Below are 19,835 nucleotides of genomic sequence, written 5' to 3' on the forward strand. Positions count from 1 at the left end.
AATTATTTTGATGAAGTTTAATTAATTTTAATCAAATTAGTAAATAGTATTTCATATAATAATGTTCATATATCCTAAATCCTAAACCCTAGCCTCACACTAAACACATTGTAGTAACTATTGGGTAGATTCTACATGTTGTAATAGCTACTGAGTAACTTCTACACATTGTACCAACACTAGTAGCTTCTAGATAGTATAAATCTTAAATCTTAAACTTACCCTAAATATGTTGTAATAGCTGTAGCTTCTAGATAGTATAAATCTTAAATGTTAAACTTACCCTAAATATGTTGTAATAGCTACTGAGTAACTTCTACACATTGTAGTAGCTACCGAGTAGCTTTTATATGTAAATCCTAAATCCTAAACTCACCCTAAACATCTTACATGTTGTAACAGTTATCCATGTTGTGTCCAAAAGGAATGCACATATTTCTACAATGACATAATATTCCACTTTGGGTTTAAGCCTTCATGGTCTTATTTTTGAGCTCTATTCAAAAGAATTAATGCCAATGGAGATATCCTATATTCTTTTAAACCAATGATCTTTTCCATATCTTTCTAATGTGGGACTTTGATTATATCCCCAATAATTCTCCCCTTAAACGAAGGACCACCATTATGTAGGATCGGTGACATCGATAGAGAGGGGGGGGGGGGGGTTGAATATCGACTCATCGCTTTTCACTTCGATTTCGTTTGTTCTTTCTATCAAAGTGTTAGTCGCAGTAGAATATAATAAAAACATAAAGGAAAGAATATTCGCAGGATTTACTTGGTTCCCAACCCTGCAAGGTCATTACATCCAAGGCCTAATCATAGGAGGCGCCTGTCCACTAGTGGTCTCCTTTCCGGAACTTTCCGAAGGTGGAGAAACTCGTCTTACAATTTGCAATACAAGCATAAATAATAATAAATTAAATACAACTTGTAATAAACAAACCAAACAAAAGATGACGGCCGATTCGGAAGTCCTGAGTGCAGCGCACCCCACCCCCTAGAGCTTCCCCAGTCATAGAGATTCACAACGTAGCTTTCTGAGCGCAAAGATGAGAGTAGGATGAAGAATCAATGTCTTGAGCATAGAACGTTCGTCTCCTTTTATAATGTTGGATCAGATCCTTATCTGGATCAACTCTTATCTAAATGAAGCATTCTCTCTATCTACATCATCTAGCTTATTCTCATCCTGATCCAAATCATAAAGATGATCTTTTGCCACATTATTTTCCATGTCAATATTTCCGACAACTCAACAATCTAGGCCAAACCCAGTCAGTCTAACGAACCACCGATTCGATCTTCTGAACCAGTTTAGATTCGGTTCAACCTGAGTCAAGTTTATTTCACCCATTTACATTTGTCTATTCTCTCTTTTGCTTCCAGCTCCAGGTTCCTACAAAACAACCATACAAACACAAACAAGCCACTTAGCCTATATTTGTAAGTCTACCTAACTTACTAAACTTACCTTTTACTTAGAGGTCCCTCCTCTAAGTCTACCACCTAAGGGTCAATCCCTTAAGATCAAGCCGTACTCCTATAAGTCTACCCGACCTACTAGGCTTCATGCCTATATCTAAGACTTTATCATTACCTAGAGTTACCCCCCTAGGATTTCCACTGCCTATCTTCACTCACTAGGACTTCTACCACCGAAGGTTACATCTCTCTAAGATTTTCACCACCTACATTTACTAGGGCCTAGCTTTACTCATTAGGACTTCTACCACCTAAGGTTACATCCACCTAGGATTTCCTCTTGCTAGTATCTAGTTTTGACTAGACTTGTATCTTCCAAACATCAAGTCTTATTTGAATCAACCCTTAATCAAACTGACCAGAATTAAGTATTTTGTCAAATATTAAAACCCTAAAGGTTGATTATTTTTATCTGGTGCTCCTTGCACCAACACATTACTCTCATGGTCCGGGCCTCCAGCAAACATCCAACCACTCTTAACTTGCTCCGGACCTTCGTGTGATCATCCGATTATCCTGTCATGCTTTGGGTCTTCCCCGCAAGCATCCAGTCACTCTGACATGCTCTAAATCTTCACCGCAAGTATCCGATCACTCTAACTTGCTCTGGGCCTTCACCGCAAGTATCTGGTCACTCTGACTTGCTCTGAACCTTTTCCACAAGTATCCGGTCACTTTAACTTGCTCCAGACCCCCTGCAAGCATCCAATTATTCTGACCAGCTTCGGATCTTCCCCATAAGCATCTAGTCATCCTAACCTACTTCATGCCTTTCCTGCAATTATCTGGTCACCTTGACATGCTTCAAACCTCTCCACAAGCATCTGATCACTTTGATCTGATGTGGACCTTTCCGTAAGCATTCGGCCACCTTGAGCTCTGAGCCTTCCAGTAAGCATCTGATCACCCTGACCTGCTCTAGGCCTTCTCCACAAGCATCTGACCACACTAACCTATTCCGAATCTTCTTATAAGCATCCGATCATCCTAACTTGCTCCAGGTTTTTTCCGCAAGCATCTAGTCACTTTGACATGCTCCGGGCCTTCCCCACAAACATCCAGTCATTTTGACCTACTCCGGGGCTCTCTGCAACTTCATTTAAGGTAATTCCACATGATATCTTGTCTCGACCATGACTTTTATACCATTTGTTGTGTCCAAAAGGAATGCGCATATCTTCAAAATGACATGATATTATTCATTTTGGGTCTAAACCCTTATATTTTATTTTTGGCCATACTCAAAAGACATTATATCAATGGAGATATCTTACATTATTTTAAATCTATGATCTTTTTTATATCTTTCTAATATGATATTTTGATTGTATCTTTAATAATCCGATAGCTATTATATGTTATAGAAGTTATCTAGTAGCTTTAATGTATAACAATACTACTAGATCAAAGGATAATTAAAAAAAAAATCATGTGAGGGATGCCCATTTATTTTTTCTGAAAAAAGGAATGCTCAATTGATGTTTCTTTGAATTTGGAAAGTCATTTTTATTTTTTCCTAGTATTTAAAAAGATATAGCAAATCTAAATGGATTGCTATTTTACTCAATTATTTTACAGTCTCCAATGAATCAAAAGAAGAAATGATCCAATAAGGCCTTTATGTCAAGATTTCTGCACCCCTAAACTGGATGTTCAAATGTGGGGAGAGAACTAGAACTGGATTCTTCAAGAACAAATTACAAGGGAAAAAAAAACTTTGCTTGTGTAATCATTTATATATATATATATATATATATATGTTGTACCTCCAAGAGACCATCAAGCCTTGGCCTTTCAAAATTTCCGGTCAGTTATTGATGGCTTTAAATACAGAGACGGGGAGAGACAGAGAAATTGAAAGATTTAACGAGGAGGAGGGCGAGGCGAAGCCGCCCGAGTCGCAAGCAATCTGTTGAAGGCTCGCATCGCCGCTTTCCTCGTTTGGTTTCTCGCGCCAATTCCTAGCGCAAGGGAGAAAGTCGCCACCTTTGAACATCGACGAGACGTGGGACGACCGACCGCTTCGCCATATGCGTCTTGTCTGCACGTAACTGGAAGTGCGAAAGGATGGACTCCGGCGACGACCACGATGTTCTTGACTCACGCGGGAGGAAAAAACGGTACCACCGGCACACCCCGCGGCAGATTCAGGACCTCGAATCGTACGATCCCTCTCCCTCTCTCTCTCGGGGTCATGGTTAGTGTTGCTTTCTGACGGGTTTGTGCTTGCTTTTGATCTAGGATGTTCAAGGTGTGTCCGCACCCGGACGAGAAGCAGAGGATGCAGCTGAGCCGTGACCTTGGGCTGGAGCCGCGGCAGATCAAGTTCTGGTTCCAGAACCGGAGGACGCAGATGAAGGTAGCGGCCGCCTCCCTAACATTCTCTTCCTTTCTCGTTATGTTTTCCATATATTCTTATTGTTTTCTTGCTAGAAAAAAATTCCATCTTTGTGCCCTTGTTTGATTCCTTCCTCCTGGTGCATCGCATCGCATCGCAGGCACAACAAGATAGGTCGGATAACTGCTTGCTGCGCTCCGAGAACGACAAGATCAGGTGTGAGAACATCACGATGAGAGCGGCTCTTAAAAATGTCATCTGCCCTTCCTGCGGCAGCTCCTCCTGCACCGAGGACCCCTACTTCGACGAGCAGAAACTGCGGATGGAGAACTCGAGGTTGAAGGACGAGGTAACGTCAATCTTAGCTTTCTTTTGGGCTAACGTTAACATTGTTGCTATGTGTAACTAATCAAGGTTAACATTGTTGCTTCTCATTGCTCAGCTATAGATGTTCTTCCTTGCAGCTTGATCGTGTCTCTAGTCTAGCGTCGAGGTACCTTGGAAGGCCCGTTACCCAGCTTCCCCCGGGACAATCAGTATCCATCTCATCATTGGACCTATCTGTCGGCTGTTACAGTAATCCAGGGATAAGCTCTTCCCTTGACCTTGATCTTCTACTGCGAAACTCTTCCTCTTTTCCATATGCGTATCGCGCGGGCATTACTGAGCTCGAGAAGCCCCTTATGATGGACATCGCAAGTAACGCGATGGAGGAAGTTATCAGGCTTGTGCAGGTGGATGAACCCCTGTGGGTGAAGTCTGGAAGTGATGGGAGGGAAATACTTCAACTTGAGACATATGACAGGATGTTTAAAAGGTCAGGCCATCAGCTCAAGTTTCCAGATGTTCGAATTGAGGCATCAAGGGGTTCGGCAGTGGTCGTTATGGATGCTACGACATTGATCGATATGTTCATGGACGCGGTAAGCTTGAACCTCTTTTTCTGAAGAACACGACTTCTACTTGATCTGCATTGCTCCTGATTCATATTTTGTGGCAGAGTAAGTGGGCAGAGCTGTTTCCGACAATTGTTTCAAAAGCAAGGACCATTGAAGTCCTTTCGTATGGAATGGCTCAAAGCAGAAGTGGGTCGTTGGAATTGGTAATGGAAATTCTCAAGCTCTTCAGATTGATGCCAACTTCCTCGTGATACTAACACATTTAAGGACATGCAGATGTATGAGGAGCTACAGGTTGTTTCACCAGTTGTTCCTACTCGTGAATTCTTCTTCTTAAGATGCTGCCAACAAATTCAACCAGGCGTGTGGGTGGTTGCTGATGTTTCAGTGGATTATCCTCGGGCTAATCAGCTCACACCTTTTTCTCAATCAAAGAGACTTCCTTCTGGCTGTTTGATCGAGGAAATGGCAAATGGATATTCTAAGGTACTGATTCAAATGTGTATTTGTAGTCTTCTGATCGATAGATTGATGTGCATAATCACTGGATATGATTAATTCTTTCCCAATTTCCATTATATAATTAAACGATTGATGATGTTGTGGTAGGTGACTTGGGTCGAACATGTGGAGATTGAAGAAAATAATCTAATTCCGGTACTCTTCAAGGATCTGATAGATAGTGGATTTGCATTTGGAGCACAACGTTGGCTAGCCGCCCTCCAGAGAATGTGCGATAGACTTTCTTGCTTAGCCATTGTCGGACTTCCAACTCGAGAGCTCGGAGGTAAGACAAGTTTCTGTAAGTTAATTTGCAATGGGTAAACAAACGAAAAGAGTTTGTTTCCTATTTAACTATGATTTCCACTGTGAACAGCAGTGACACCCTCGGCTGATGGTAAGAAAAGCATGATGAAGCTTGCCCAGAGGATGGTGAACAATTTCTGTTCCAATATCGGTGCTTCGAATGATCACAAGTGGATCACGCTACCGGGGTTGAATGATGCTGGAGTCAGGGTTACACTTCACAAAAACACGGACGCCGGCCAGTCCAGTGGCGTCCTGCTCAGTGCAGCAACTACAATATGGCTCCCTATATCACCTGAGAGGGTCTTCAGTTTCTTCAAGGATGAACGAACTCGAGCTCAGGTTACTGCTGTTTTGCTGCATTGTTGTATACTTTAACCACGAGATCAAATCTCATGATCATTTTTTTTTTTTTTCAATTTTCAGTGGGATGTTCTATCAAATGGAAACACCGTCCAAGAGGTAACCCATATAATGACCGGCTCACATCTAGGGAACTGCATTTCTCTTCTTCGTGTAAGTTTTCTTTTCTCTTCATGTTTTAACCATCTGGTTCTAATAAATTTCGCTCACCTTTGAAAGCCAACCATTCACTTTACTGAGATTGCCCTCTGTCAGAAGTTTTTAATCGCACCCTTTTATGGTGGTGAATGAATATAGGGACTCAATTCTGGTCAGAACACCATGTTGATACTTCAAGAGTGCTGCACCGATGCGTCAGGTTCTGCGGTGGTCTATTCTCCGATCGACATACCGGCGATCAACGTAGTCATGAGCGGCAAAGACCCATCCTTCATTTCTCTTTTGCCTTCGGGCTTCACCATACTGCCAGATGGGCGATCAGTGGGGGGACAAGGGGCCTCGTCCAGCTCAAATCCACTGGGAGGCTCATCTGGCTCACTGGTCACCGTAGCATTTCAAATACTTATGAGCAGCTTGCCATCGGCGAAGCTTAACATGGAGTCAGTAATGACAGTTAATAACTTGATCGGCACCACAGTTCGGCAAATAAAGGCAGCCTTGAACTGTCCTGATATCTGATTCATGCTCTGAAGTGAATTAAAAGCCCACATTTTACTTCTGCCCCCTGCTTCCTCAACTGCTTCAGATCTGATGGACTCTTAAGGCTCTCCTCTCTTTGTATGTATGGCATTCAAGATAGGATTTAAATGGGTCCTCTCGTGTTGGTTGGTAGGCCTTTGAATGCATGCTTCCGTTGTGAGCTTGAATTGCAACTTTAAGATGCTGCTGTCGTAGCAGCTGTGGTTGCTGCTGCCACTGGTGCCAGCCAGCTTCGGGCCAACACAATATTTTATTTTTACAGGAATCTTTCAGGCTTTACATTTACAAGAACTCAATGAAGTCAAGAACGCACCACACCTGCTTCTCTTCTGCTGCCATTACTGCTGCTGCCCTTTTACGTTCGCTTGCCTCTCCTTCCGAGCAACCCCCTCAATTTCCTTCTTTCCTTCCTCGGCGCAGTCGAGCAGTAGTGGTTCGGGTATTGACTTCGGTCCGGTAGAAGTCGCGGATTAGGATTTTACTTAGGTAATTAAATAGGCTGTTTCAGTTGTTTTACTAGGCGTGGATGCATTTGTGTAATGGAGTAGCTGTGAATTGGATGAAGCAATTAAATTCTCAGCTTGATCTTGAACTTGAAACTTTAGAGCTAGTGGTCCCTGTGTGGCACTGATAGAGCTATATTAGTTTTTTATTTACTTTGGTTAACAAGTTTAGTTAGTGCTATAATTGTGCCTCTTCCTGTCTGGATTGGTACTCTCTGCCCCTGTCTCAGTTATGAGCCGGTTGTTGCTGCTTTGAAGATAGCTATTTAGTTATTTGTTGCATAATTTAACTATTCAACTTAGTTTTGATAGACTTATCTCATCTTATCCTAACTTTATTCAACATTCTAAAAATGATGTCCGATTATCCTCCGGGCTAACGAAAAAGAAGATTGGAGGAGAAGGCAAGAAGAGAACCTAAAGAAAATAAAAAGAAAATTCGTCGTGTGTCAAAAAAAGAGAGAAACTTTGTTATTACTAGAGCATAGTTCCTTATACAACTGATAGGTACTATATAGATCATGACTTAAAAAGGAGAGATATCCTAAATTTTAAACCTAAATCAAATCTTATAAAGAAAAAAAAGAAATCTTACTAGAAAATTTTCATAATAGACAAAAACAAATCTTACATAATACTGATATAGAGAATCTCTAATCTCTAAATACCAGAAATATTAAAAATACTTTAAATATCATAAAAATAGAAACGAATAAAAATAGTAAAAAGGCTCCGAAAAGGATCTAAACAGTGAAATTTGAGCAAAAATATTGGTAGTTATAGGTTCTCTAATAACAAACGTAGATTTTTGAATTCTGTAATGTGGTCCCTAACAAAGCTTGATTTCGAGTCTCAAGTCAAAAGTTATGTCCTCTAGAAGATTGGGTGCTCTTATGTTGATCATGCGTCAGTCACCCCGAGTTAAAAAGAACCCGTCCTCAAGTTCATAGTAGCTTCATCAGTGCCCACAAAGTAAGGAGTCAAGTGAGACATCAAAAGTCTTTAAATGACTAAGAAGGCGCAATTTGTAAGCATTATCATTGATCTTCTGTGGTATCTCACATAGTCTAATTTTTTGATCCTTCAGCTTATTATACTCACCAACAGAGAAACCATCACGAGTTAATACAATCTAGACAAAATCTCTGACCTCAAAAGTACCTAGCAATGATGACTATCAACCTGAGTCTTGTACTTAGTATTATTATTATGAATTGTCAAGTTCACTTGCTCATGAATGTTACGAAGATGCCCTTCCATTGGGTTTAGGACTAAATCGTTCTATACATGGGATAGGGGCTAAGTATAGAACACCGAATGAGTTGTTCCCATATACAATCTCAAAAGGACTTAATCTTATAGTCATGTTTCTTGATCTATTGTAGGCAAACTTTGCTTGACGTAACATTAAGTCCCACTACTTCAGCTTAGTCTTGGTGAGACATCTCAGAAGATTGCCCAGACTCTGATTTACCACATCGGTTTATCCATCAATCTGAAGGTGGTAGGCACTGCTAAAGTTTAACTGCATGCCCAATTTTTCCCATAATCTCTTTCAGAAATGACTGAGGAACTTGGTATATCAAACTAAAAGCCATGGATTGAGGAACGCCATGTAAACACACGATCTCCTTAAAGTAAAGATGGGCAATCCGGACATCATTCATAGTCTTTTTGCAAGCTACGAAATGTGTTATCTTTAAGAATCTGTTAACAACAATAAGAACTGAATTTGGGGTTCGTTGGATGTGGGGTAATCTTAACACAAAAATCTATGCTGACATCGAACCAAGTGTTATATTTGAGAGGTGTCATAAAACAATTGCCTTATGATTTGTACTTATTATTGGATAAATAAAGTTTCACTAATTGAGTGCATATTCTCTATGTGTATGATTGAATCTTAAACTTATTTACTAAAAGTCCATAATACAATTTATATCATGAGAAAACTTATGATTAGATTACAACTAGTGAGCATCTCTACATGTGTAATTATGAAAGTATTAAAATATTTTCTAGTCAATGAATTGATGAGTTTGGATATCATCGATTCTATGAAACTAGCACTGGTTATACTCCTTAAGTTGTCCAAGCAACTTCTCTTCACTAGCTGGAGATATTGGGATGTCAAAAGTTAAACGTGGATACTAGTTAATGGTAACTAGTCCATCAGGATGACCTGCCATGAGACTTCATATAGTTCTTTACATATATAGATATTTCAATAAAGATCTCATTGTAGCTTAAGTGCAAGTTTCTTTGACTTGAGGTATTCAAGTCGTTTTGGTCATAGAGACTTTTACTTTGACATCTTAAGTAAAAATCTTCAAGAAAGTGTGGACTCAGGATGATTGAGTATAAGTTAAAGTGTCCAAATGTGATTGGATAGCCAACAAAGGATTCACCCCTTTTTACAAGGAGACATATACCCTACGACCGCTTGTCAGGATTATTACTCAAAGTCTTTGGATAAAGTATCATATGCCAAGAGTATGAGACTCTTGGACAGATGTCTGAGTAATTTGAATCCACAAGACAAGAAAGTATAGCTTGGTTTAGGTGTGACATAGTTAGCATAGTATGGACTGACATATAGATTATGTCTTGAACCAAGTGAGTATAAAGTAGATGAAAAGAATGAGGCACGACTAACTGTAGCTACTGAAAGGTTTAGATGTAGTTTTGAAATCAACTATAATTTTCTGATAAATTGGAGATCATGATGTACTACTAGATATCACTTATGATTGATCCATAATTAATGGTTAATTATAGACAACCAACATAATCGAGGGCTTATATGGTCACACACTATGATTTTATCCAAAGGACTTAAAACAAGTTTGAAAATTAATTTTCAAATCTAGAGAGAGAAAAAGTTTGGTTAGACCAAACGAAGGGAAAATATGTAAAATATTTTGTCGGAACAAAAATACGGATGAGCCACATCTCTTGTAGACGAGTTAGACCATTCTTGGTTTAGTCATGAACCAAATTGGTTTGATTCATGAACCAAGAAACAAGCCAAGAGCTTAATGGGCTAAACTTTGGTTAAGGTTTAATGAGTTGGATTTGGTCTTTCTCATTAAACCCTCAGAGAGATCTATATATACATATAGATAGGAGAAAAATAAAAAATAGAATAAGAGAATGAGCTTGTTGTTTGGCTTGATAAGAACTTGTTTATGTTTGTTTAATATACATAAGATTAATTAAACAAACAAATTTGAACAGCTCGTTAAATTAAATAAACAAACTTGAACACATATGTGTTCAGCTCGTTAACATTCCTGAACAATGTTCACGAACCATATTCATTAATAAAATTATTTTCAATATGCTAAATAAATAATAAAATAAAATAAAATAAAATAAATAAGTTTGAATTATCAAGCTCAATAACCAATCAAACAACTAAAAATTTCAAACAATCAAACAAACTTGAATTGAGAGCTCAATAATATTTAAAAGAATTAAGCTCAAACCAAGCTCAAGCCAAGCTTGAATTGAGAGCTCGATAACATCTAAATGAACCAAGCTCGAGCCAAGCTTGAATTGAGAGCTCGATAACATCTAAATGAACCAAGCTCAAGCCAAGCTTCAAACAAGCTCAAGCTGATAAAAAATAAACCAAGCCAAGCTTGAACAATTATTTTAAAAGCTTGATTCATTTTAAGCTCGACTTGGCTTGGCTTGGTTACCTTATCATAAAAGTTTGAACACCACAAAGCTTGGCTTGGCTTGGCCCATTTACATCCCTAGTTTACGTTTTGGAAATAATTTCCAAAAACCCTCTCCTCTCCTCTCCTTTTCTTCCTCTCTAGCTGCCAACCACCAAAGGAGGTGCTCCTCCTTGTGTTGCTGCCCAAGACAGGTGGCCAACCATTCCGTAGGCCAATAGGACTCGTCGGCTAGCAAGAGGCCTCCAGAGCAGTAGCTCCATCTAACAAGTTCGTTGCCCAACTACTGGAGTAGACGGATAGATTCTGTCTACCGGCATCCAACCAACCCCTTCCTAGATTCTGTTTGCCTCATTTCCGATGAGTAAATGTTTTTATTGGAACCTCGATGCATCTACCTTATACCTTGTCAGGAGAGATCATACGACCGTCAAACAGTGAAGAAAAGGTGTCGGATAGTACCTTCTAAGCATCGGACAACAACCTCTTTGGTTGCTCTTCTCCCCATAATCCTTCTCTCCGATCGTATCATCTCTACACTTGGTTAGTACCAATAAGAGATAAATGACTCATGACTCATGACTCATGACTTTATGAAGCTATCTCAAGGATAACTTGGTGTGGATATGTGTAGAGGCAAACTTCGTTGAGTTTGCTAGTTAATCCCTTACCACTTCGCGTCATCCGTTAGGTATAACTAGTTTAAATAGTTTTTAGTTTCCGTAAAATTTTAATTCACGGTTGTGTTTGCACGTGTTGTATCTTACATATGTGTGTGTTGTAATAAATTAGTATTTATTGTGTTTTATTTCTGCTACGTATGTTTTCGAAACATGTCAAACTCATGTATTCGTGTCAGACTTTTCCATCACCAAGGAGCTTTAGGACAAGTAAGGGAGTGTGCAAGCATGCATTGGTGAGAACCCCCTTAGACTATTGGCATACAAAATATCGGTCTACAAAGTGGGTCACATCGCTTGTCAACTTGGTACAGAGACGAGGGGCAATGTCTTATCACACTTGAAGTGCCTCATTATGAAGCTTCCTCATGATCTATTATCTCAGAGAGCAATCTGGAATGCACAACTACAACCCATGAAACAGATAGTCATTATGTAAAATACAATCATAGTGGTGACTATCATTTACCTTCTAGAATATCTTTCCGAATAATGGGTCAACTGTGTATATATCTGAAAAACCTCAAAGTCTGCAACACTGGTACTCAGGGTGGTGAGTGATGAAGAACGATGACTCAAGGTATCTGCAACGCGATTCAGACTTTTATCTTAGTGCCTCAACATCCACTTGACATACCGTTTGCTCAACTTAACCATTGATGTACTTCAATGCTTCATGATCAGTAAACAGGATGAATTCCTTCTGTACTAGGTAGTGATGCCAATGCTTCAAGTATTGAAAAATGACATAGAACTCCAAATTGTTGGTAGAATAATTCCTCTTAGATCCAGATAGTTTCTCATTGAAGCAAGCAACTAGATGCCCATACTGACTTAGAGCACCTCCTATATTGATGCCAAATGCATCATAATTGACGTCGAACACTTAGTCAAAATCAAGAAGTGCCAGAACTGGTGCCTCGATCATCTTCTACTTGATTAGTTGAAAACTAATCTCTACTTCTTTAGACCACTTGAAATCTTGTCCCTTGAGACATTCAGTGATGAGAGCAATTATAGTGCTAAAATTTCTGATGATCTGACGGTAGCAAGAAGCCAAGCCATGGAAATTCTAGACATCGTGCAAAGTCTTCAGCTGGGCCACTCCAAGACTATGTCTTTCTTTTCTTCATCTATGTGTACAGCATTAGTAGACACAGTAAAACTAAGAAAAGTTACCGATCTAGTAAAGAAATAACACTTCTTCATGTTGATAAATAAGTACTCTGCCTTCAACTTTTCAAAAATAACATGGAGGTGATAGAAGTGTGATGCCCATATTAGACTGTAGACGAGAATGTCATCAAAGTAAACCCCATCAAACTTTCCCGTGAAAGGATGCATGATCTAATGCATAAACCTTAAGAAGGTGTTGAACGCATTGGATAATTCAAAAGGCATGACCATTCACTCATACAACCCTTGTTTAGTCTTGAATGCGGTCTTCCATTTATCTCCAGGTCTTATTCTAATATGGTGGTATCCACTTTGAAGGTCAATTTTTGAGAAGACCTTGTTGGTGCAATCGACCTAGGTTTTGATGTGTGTGTCAAAGAGTTTAAGTTAGACTTTCATATGTATTTGATATGTGTTTGAGTCTTGCAGGACTTGGTGGAACACATGAGAACTTGGTGCGGCCAAGTGTGGGAAGCTCATCCAAGGGCTCGGATCGTTGAGTCGGTGAAGGGTGGTGTGGAAGACATCCGAGGGACCGCAGGACGAGGAGCAATGGAGTGGAGCCGAGGGAAGTGGACTTCAAGGCAGCGTGAAGGATGGCACGGAGAGGAGCCGCGGGCTCAGGTGCATCTGAGGGACGAAGGCCGAGGAAGAGGACTTCAAAGGTGACTCCGGAAAGGATGAGAGGAGTGAATGTACTGGGACCAGTCGACTGGTAATGGAACCAGTCGACTGATCCCAATTCACAGAATACACAGAATGGTTCTGTGCTTGTCGGCTACGAGCATCAGTCGACTGGTCCTGAGACCAGTCGACTGGTACATAGCCGTTGGCAGAATTTGGGGTTCTGCAAAGAGCCGTTGGCTGGGTCCAACAGCACACCAGTCGACTGGTGCTTGGACCAGTCGACTGGTGTCGGGGTTTGAGTTGATTTGTGATCAACTCTCTCCTCTTATTTAAGGGGAGCTTTGGGGCATTGAGGAGGTTACTGATGCTTGTAGTTTAACTCCTATTCTGTGCCCAAAGCTCCCAAGTCAATTCTCTTCCTCCTAATTCTAACTCCATCTTGTAAAGAGGAAGAGTGCCCTTGTGAGAGGTTTGCTCCACCAAGAAGGAGAAGCTTTAGCCGGAGATTGCCGGGGACTGATCCACCAAAGGATCAAGGGCTTGTCCACCTCAAGGACACGTCGTGGAGTAGGAGCAAGCAATCTCCGAACCTCGTTACATCGAGCGTGTTAGCGTTTGCATTCTTGTTTTTGTTTCATTGCCTTAGTTTTAGTATATTCCGCTGTGAACTAACCCTTGTGTAGAGAAGAAATCGATTTAGGGGTGGCCTAGCTATCCAACCCCCCTTCAAGCCGGCCATCGATCCTCCAACAATTGGTATCAGAGCGAGGAAGCTCTTCAACGGACTAATCGCCGAGAAGAACAACATCATCAAATGGCCGGCTCAAACATTCATCCACCCAAATTCGAAGGAGACTTCTCTTGGTGGAAGAAAAGAATGGAGGTATTTTTCAATACCGATTTTGACATATTGCTAATAATGAGAAATGGTTTTGAAGAGCCCAAGGATGAACACAATGAGGCAATCGACATAACAAGATGGACCAAAAGACAAAAAGAAGAGCATCTAGCAAATGCCAAGGCAATCCATCATCTACACAATGTTCTTCCCCAACAAGAAATAACAAGGGTTGGAACCTACTCAAGCGCCAAGGAGTTATGGGAAAAGCTAGTGGAGCTTCATGAAGGGACATCAGAAGCAAAATTGGCAAGAAGATACCTCCTTCGAACTCAACTCAACAATATCAAGCTTGAGAAAGGAGAAAAGGTATCAACTTTACATTCTAGAATTAAAGAAATTATTAATGGACTAACAAGTGTAGGTGAGACACTCTCAAATCGAGACATGATGACAAAAGCCCTAAATGCTTTCCCAAGAACCACAACTTGGAGCTCCATTGTAGATTCATACTACATATCAAAGGACCTAGAGAAATCCTCTCTAGATGAACTCTTCTCAACAATGGAGCTTCATGAAACAAGAGTTGAGGGATTGGATGGAGAAGCTCATAGATCAAGAGGAGTAGCCCTTGTGGCAAACAAGGGAAAGGGGAAGAAGAAAGCTCCATCTCCATCATCTTCCGATTCCGAGGAGTCAAGTGCTTCAATGGATAGTGACCAAGAGGCGTATATGGTAAGGAAAATGAGAAGAGCTTTTAGAAATTTTTCATCTAACAAATCTCATGCTAGGAAAAGCTCAAGAAGCAAAAGTAGGACAAGGAAGATAATTTGCTACAATTGCCAAGGAGAAGGACACATAAGAGATGATTGTCCTCTCTTGAAAAAGAAGGAAGGGAAGAAGAAGAAGAAGGAGAAGACAAAAGAAAAGGGGAAGAAGGCTCAAAACCTAAAAGCAACATGGGATGATCCTTCATTATCATCGGAGGAAGAAGAGCATTACATAGTCAATTTTGCTCTCATGGGGATTGATGATGTAGCCTCCACCTCATCCGAACAAGAAGAAGGAAGGAGCTCAAGTGAAGATGAAGAGGGGAGCTCAAGTGAAGGGGGAGGTCAAACTTCGGATTCGGACTTCTCGGTAAGTGAGGTACATAATCTTCCTCCCCATATTTTAATTAAAATTATTTCAAGCACAAATGATGATTTGTTTAAGGCAAAAAGAAAGAACAAATCTTTGAAAAATGACATTTGCATGCTTAAAGAAAAATTAGAATCCATGCCTATTAGGGATAATGATTTGCATGCTTCCTCTACAAGTTCAAATGATTCATGTTTAGAAGAGGAAAATAGGAAATTAAGGGAAAAGGTAGAATACCTCACCATAGCCCTTAGAAAATTTGAAATTGGCTCAAATACCTTAAACATGATTATTGGGAGCCAAAGGGCAAGTTTTAAGAAAAATGGGCTAGGATACAATGAACCCAATAATGAAAAGACTTATCATTGTCTACTTGCTAGGGGGAAATCAAAGACAAAGACCATTGATAGAAAATGGATCCCCAAGGAATATTTGGTTAACCCAATTAGAAAGAATTTCTATTGGGTGCCAAAATCAATCCTTAAGGGTTAGGGGATTTTGGGTTTAGTCAACCAATGAAATCATAACTCAAATTTTTGAAAAATGGTTGACTTGAGACCTTAAGGGGGAGGACTTAGCCTTGATAGTGATTCATGATCAAGAGGACTAAGTAAAGGTTACCTTTATCTCACAATGATTTGCATGATTTTTCAACCATAAATGTGAGATATTAGAATGATACTAATAATTCACTTATGCTTATGGCATTTTGATGAGTTATGATTTGTATCAAATTTTTAGTGATCATAGACCAACTATGGGGAAAACAAATGTTTAATTAATGGACATCTTGCCCATAGATCATAGTTGGATATTTTAAATGTTTTGAAAACATTTCTATGTTTTATTTACTGTGATGTAACTATATTGAAACATATGAGTGCAAAACTGAGCTTGAAATTGATACACACTTGCATATTTTCGATATTTTTGAAACTTGGTCAAAATTTTTGAAAATAGGTTGACTTTTCATGAAAACATATTTTTCCTAGTTAAAGAACATTATAAGAAATATGTGTTTAAAATTTCATGATTTTTTGAATTTTCTAGAATTTTTTATGGATTTCTGAAATTGACTGCCGTAGGCTGAAATTGATGTTCAGTTTGTGCCAGTCGACTGGTGCAGATACCAGTCGACTGGTACCAGCCTTTCAGCATTCTGTTGGTCTTTAAAATAAAATTTTTTGGTTCAAATTTGGTTGGAACTGATACCATAGTATGTGCACGTATCTGGTATAATATTTTTGATGGTGTCAAAGGGGGAGAAATGGGTAGGTTTAAGTTAGAAATCTACTTGGGTGCAAATCTTTGAAAATTAAGATTAAGAGCATGTGTTAAGGGGGAGCTTGGGTTTTATACTTCATATTTACATATTGCTTGTACTTTTCAAAGTTGTTATTGGTGCCTAACTTAAACATATTGCCACACATCAAAAAGGGGGAGATTGTTGGTGCAATCGACCTAGGTTTTGATGTGTGTGTCAAAGAGTTTAAGTTAGACTTTCATATGTATTTGATATGTGTTTGAGTCTTGCAGGACTTGGTGGAACACATGAGAACTTGGTGCGGCCAAGTGTGGGAAGCTCATCCAAGGGCTCGGATCGTTGAGTCGGTGAAGGGTGGTGTGGAAGACATCCGAGGGACCGCAGGACGAGGAGCAATGGAGTGGAGCCGAGGGAAGTGGACTTCAAGGCAGCGTGAAGGATGGCACGGAGAGGAGCCGCGGGCTCAGGTGCATCTGAGGGACGAAGGCCGAGGAAGAGGACTTCAAAGGTGACTCCGGAAAGGATGAGAGGAGTGAATGTACTGGGACCAGTCGACTGGTAATGGGACCAGTCGACTGATCCCAATTCACAGAATACACAGAATGGTTCTGTGCTTGTCGGCTACGAGCATCAGTCGACTGGTCCTGAGACCAGTCGACTGGTACATAGCCGTTGGCAGAATTTGGGGTTCTGCAAAGAGCCGTTGGCTAGGTCCAATGGCACACCAGTCGACTGGTGTCGGGGTTTGAGTTGATTTGTGATCAACTCTCTCCTCTTATTTAAGGGGAGCTTTGGGGCATTGAGGAGGTTACTGATGCTTGTAGTTTAACTCCTATTCTGTGCCCAAAGCTCCCAAGTCAATTCTCTTCCTCCTAATTCTAACTCCATCTTGTAAAGAGGAAGAGTGCCCTTGTGAGAGGTTTGCTCTACCGAGAAGGAGAAGCTTTAGCCGGAGATTGCCGGGGACTGATCCACCAAAGGATCAAGGGCTCGTCCACCTCAAGGACACGTCGTGGAGTAGGAGCAAGCAATCTCCGAACCACGTTACATCGAGCGTGTTAGCGTTTGCATTCTTGTTTTTGTTTCATTGCCTTAGTTTTAGTATATTCCGCTGTGAACTAACCCTTGTGTAGAGAAGAAATCGATTTGGGGGTGGCCTAGCTATCCAACCCCCCTTCAAGCCGGCCATCGATCCTCCAACAGACCTTAGAATCAGATAACTGATCCAACTTGTCATCCAAGTGGGGAATCAGAAATTTGTACTTCATTGTAATTTTGTTGATGACTTAGTTATCAATGCACATATGCCATGAACTATCTTTCTTCGATACTAGAAGGGCTAGAACTACACATGGGCTCATCTCTCATGGATATAGCCCTTTTCTAGTAACTCTATCATTTGCCACTATAATTCTTCAGTCTCCTTGGGGTTGAGATGATATAATGGTCGATTAGGCAAAATCAACCCTGAAATAAGTTCAATTTGATGCTAGATATCATACATAGGTGGTAGCCTAGAAGGAAAATCTTCTGGCATCAGCTCATCAAAATTTGCTAGCAGCTTATGTACTTCTGTAGATAACTCAGTGTTCGTGACTAGGACATTGCTCTGGCATGACAGCAAAACAAAGACAACGCCTCTATGCTTTATCTCATCAAGGAACCTAGATATAGAAAGTAGATTAGTAGTTTTCGTTACCGGAATTGGGATGGTTTCTTGCCATTGTGGTGCCAACACAATCTTCTTTCCCTTGATGTGAAGAGTGTAATTATTATATAATCCATTGTGGATAATGCTACGATCATACTACCAAGGGCATCCCAATAGTACATCCATGGCCACCACATCACACCAAGCATTATCAAAATATTTCCTTATTCAGCCATGAAAATTAGTACAGTTTGGGATGATGTTCCATCTTCAATCACTATTTCTGGACAACCTCTTTGGATCTGCATTTTCACAACTACCACTGTTGATCATCTTGTAGACTTTATCTATGACAGTATAGGTAGTGTGAAAAATATTGATTCTTTATCAATCATCCTCTGAACCACCTTTGGGAGTCAGTATACTCTTGTGCATGACTAAAGTCTCATGATTGTCACTCAAAAGCATGTAGTTAGTGTTGGGAGATTGTTGGTATAATTATTCTAGGGTCAAGGTTGACCATTTTAACTAAGCTCGAGTGGAGGTGAGCTTGAGTTTTGATATTTGGATAATATGTTGCGAATAATATGTTTGAACTATATGTTGTTGGATAATATGTGAGAAAGGTCAAGGGAGAGTGCATGTTGGCAAGGACAAGACCAACAAGATGATTGGCAAAAGAAGAAAAACTAAGTGGGTCAATATTGATTGGACACTTGGTGTGAAAAGTCCCTGTGAGTGAAGCCGAGTAGTGAGGAAAGTCTTAGTGAGTGAAGCCAAACAGATGAAAAGTCCTGGTGAGTGAAGCCAGATAGTTGGAAAGTCTTGGCGAGTGAAGCTAGATAGTTAGAAAGTCTTAGTGAGTGAAGCTAGGTAGTGAGGAAACTCTGGTGAGTAAAGCCAAGTGAAAAAGTCCTGGTGAGTGAAGCCAGACATTAAAAAATCCAGGTGGATCAAAGGTTAGACTGGACATATGGTATGTGGAAGTCCAAGTGGGTCATATATGACTAAACACTTGGCACGAGGAGAGAAATCCAAGTGGGTCATGGAGGACCGAACACTTGACACGAGGAGAAAAGCCCAAGTGGGTCAAATGATTGACTAGACACTTGGTGGAGAAGTCCCAATATGTCACAATTAATCGGAGATTAAGCAAAGGAACCCTAGACTCAAATTGACTGAGTTAGGATTAGAGCAATCGATTGGGTAATCGATTGGCACAAGTATCAATGGATCAATTGGGAGTGCTATCGTAAGAGAGGCGGTGAATTGATTGAGTAATCAATTCAGCCAGAACCTAATCGATGGGGTGATCGATTAGGAGATTGTTGCGAGTAAACAAAAGTGTTCACAATTGATCAGGTGATAGATTGGGATGCGCCAACAGTGTAAGTTTTCTTCGACTTGAGATATAGAAGTCATCTTGGTCATGAAGACTTATACTTTGATATCTTAAGTAAACATCTTTTGGAGGTGTGGATCCAAGATGATTGAGTATAAGTCGAAGTATCCGAAGGTATTTGGATATTCCATAGAGGATTCACCGACCCTTGCAAGGAACCGTATACCTTATGACCACTCGTTAGAATTATTACTCAAAGTCTTTGGCCAAAAAATTACATATTAAGAGTACGAGATTCTTGTACACATGTACGAGTAATTTGAATCCGTAGAACGAG

General features: G+C 40.2%; 1 protein-coding gene across 2 annotated transcripts; it reads left to right on the forward strand.

Annotated features, from left to right (window-relative positions):
• The first annotated feature begins 3,306 nt into the window (after nt 1-3,306).
• Nucleotides 3,307-7,382, forward strand: LOC122028630 (homeobox-leucine zipper protein ROC8-like). 2 transcript variants are annotated; one of them, XM_042587480.1, is made up of 10 exons: nt 3,307-3,650; nt 3,730-3,847; nt 3,987-4,175; nt 4,291-4,749; nt 4,827-4,928; nt 5,002-5,211; nt 5,335-5,512; nt 5,603-5,874; nt 5,959-6,048; nt 6,193-7,382. In XM_042587480.1, exons 1-10 carry the CDS (start codon nt 3,556-3,558, stop codon nt 6,571-6,573), a joined length of 2,094 nt encoding a protein of 697 aa, XP_042443414.1. In that variant the 5' UTR covers nt 3,307-3,555; the 3' UTR covers nt 6,574-7,382. The 2 variants fall into 2 exon arrangements, with proteins under 2 accessions (XP_042443414.1, XP_042443415.1); XM_042587481.1 differs by having other exon boundaries at nt 5,606-5,874.
• The last annotated feature ends 12,453 nt before the right edge of the window (nt 7,383-19,835 follow it).

Source organism: Zingiber officinale, chromosome 10B (genome assembly GCF_018446385.1).
Source record: "Zingiber officinale cultivar Zhangliang chromosome 10B, Zo_v1.1, whole genome shotgun sequence".
NCBI classification, from domain to species: domain Eukaryota; kingdom Viridiplantae; phylum Streptophyta; class Magnoliopsida; order Zingiberales; family Zingiberaceae; genus Zingiber; species Zingiber officinale.

Bases quoted from the DNA above. Each gene is read 5' to 3' on its own strand.
- LOC122028630 (XM_042587480.1), top strand. From the start codon at position 3,556: ATGGACTCCGGCGACGACCACGATGTTCTTGACTCACGCGGGAGGAAA. The intron at 4,750-4,826 runs GTAAGCTTGAAC...ATTTTGTGGCAG, and splicing joins TCGATATGTTCATGGACGCG to AGTAAGTGGGCAGAGCTGTT. The intron at 5,875-5,958 runs GTTACTGCTGTT...TTCAATTTTCAG, and splicing joins ATGAACGAACTCGAGCTCAG to TGGGATGTTCTATCAAATGG.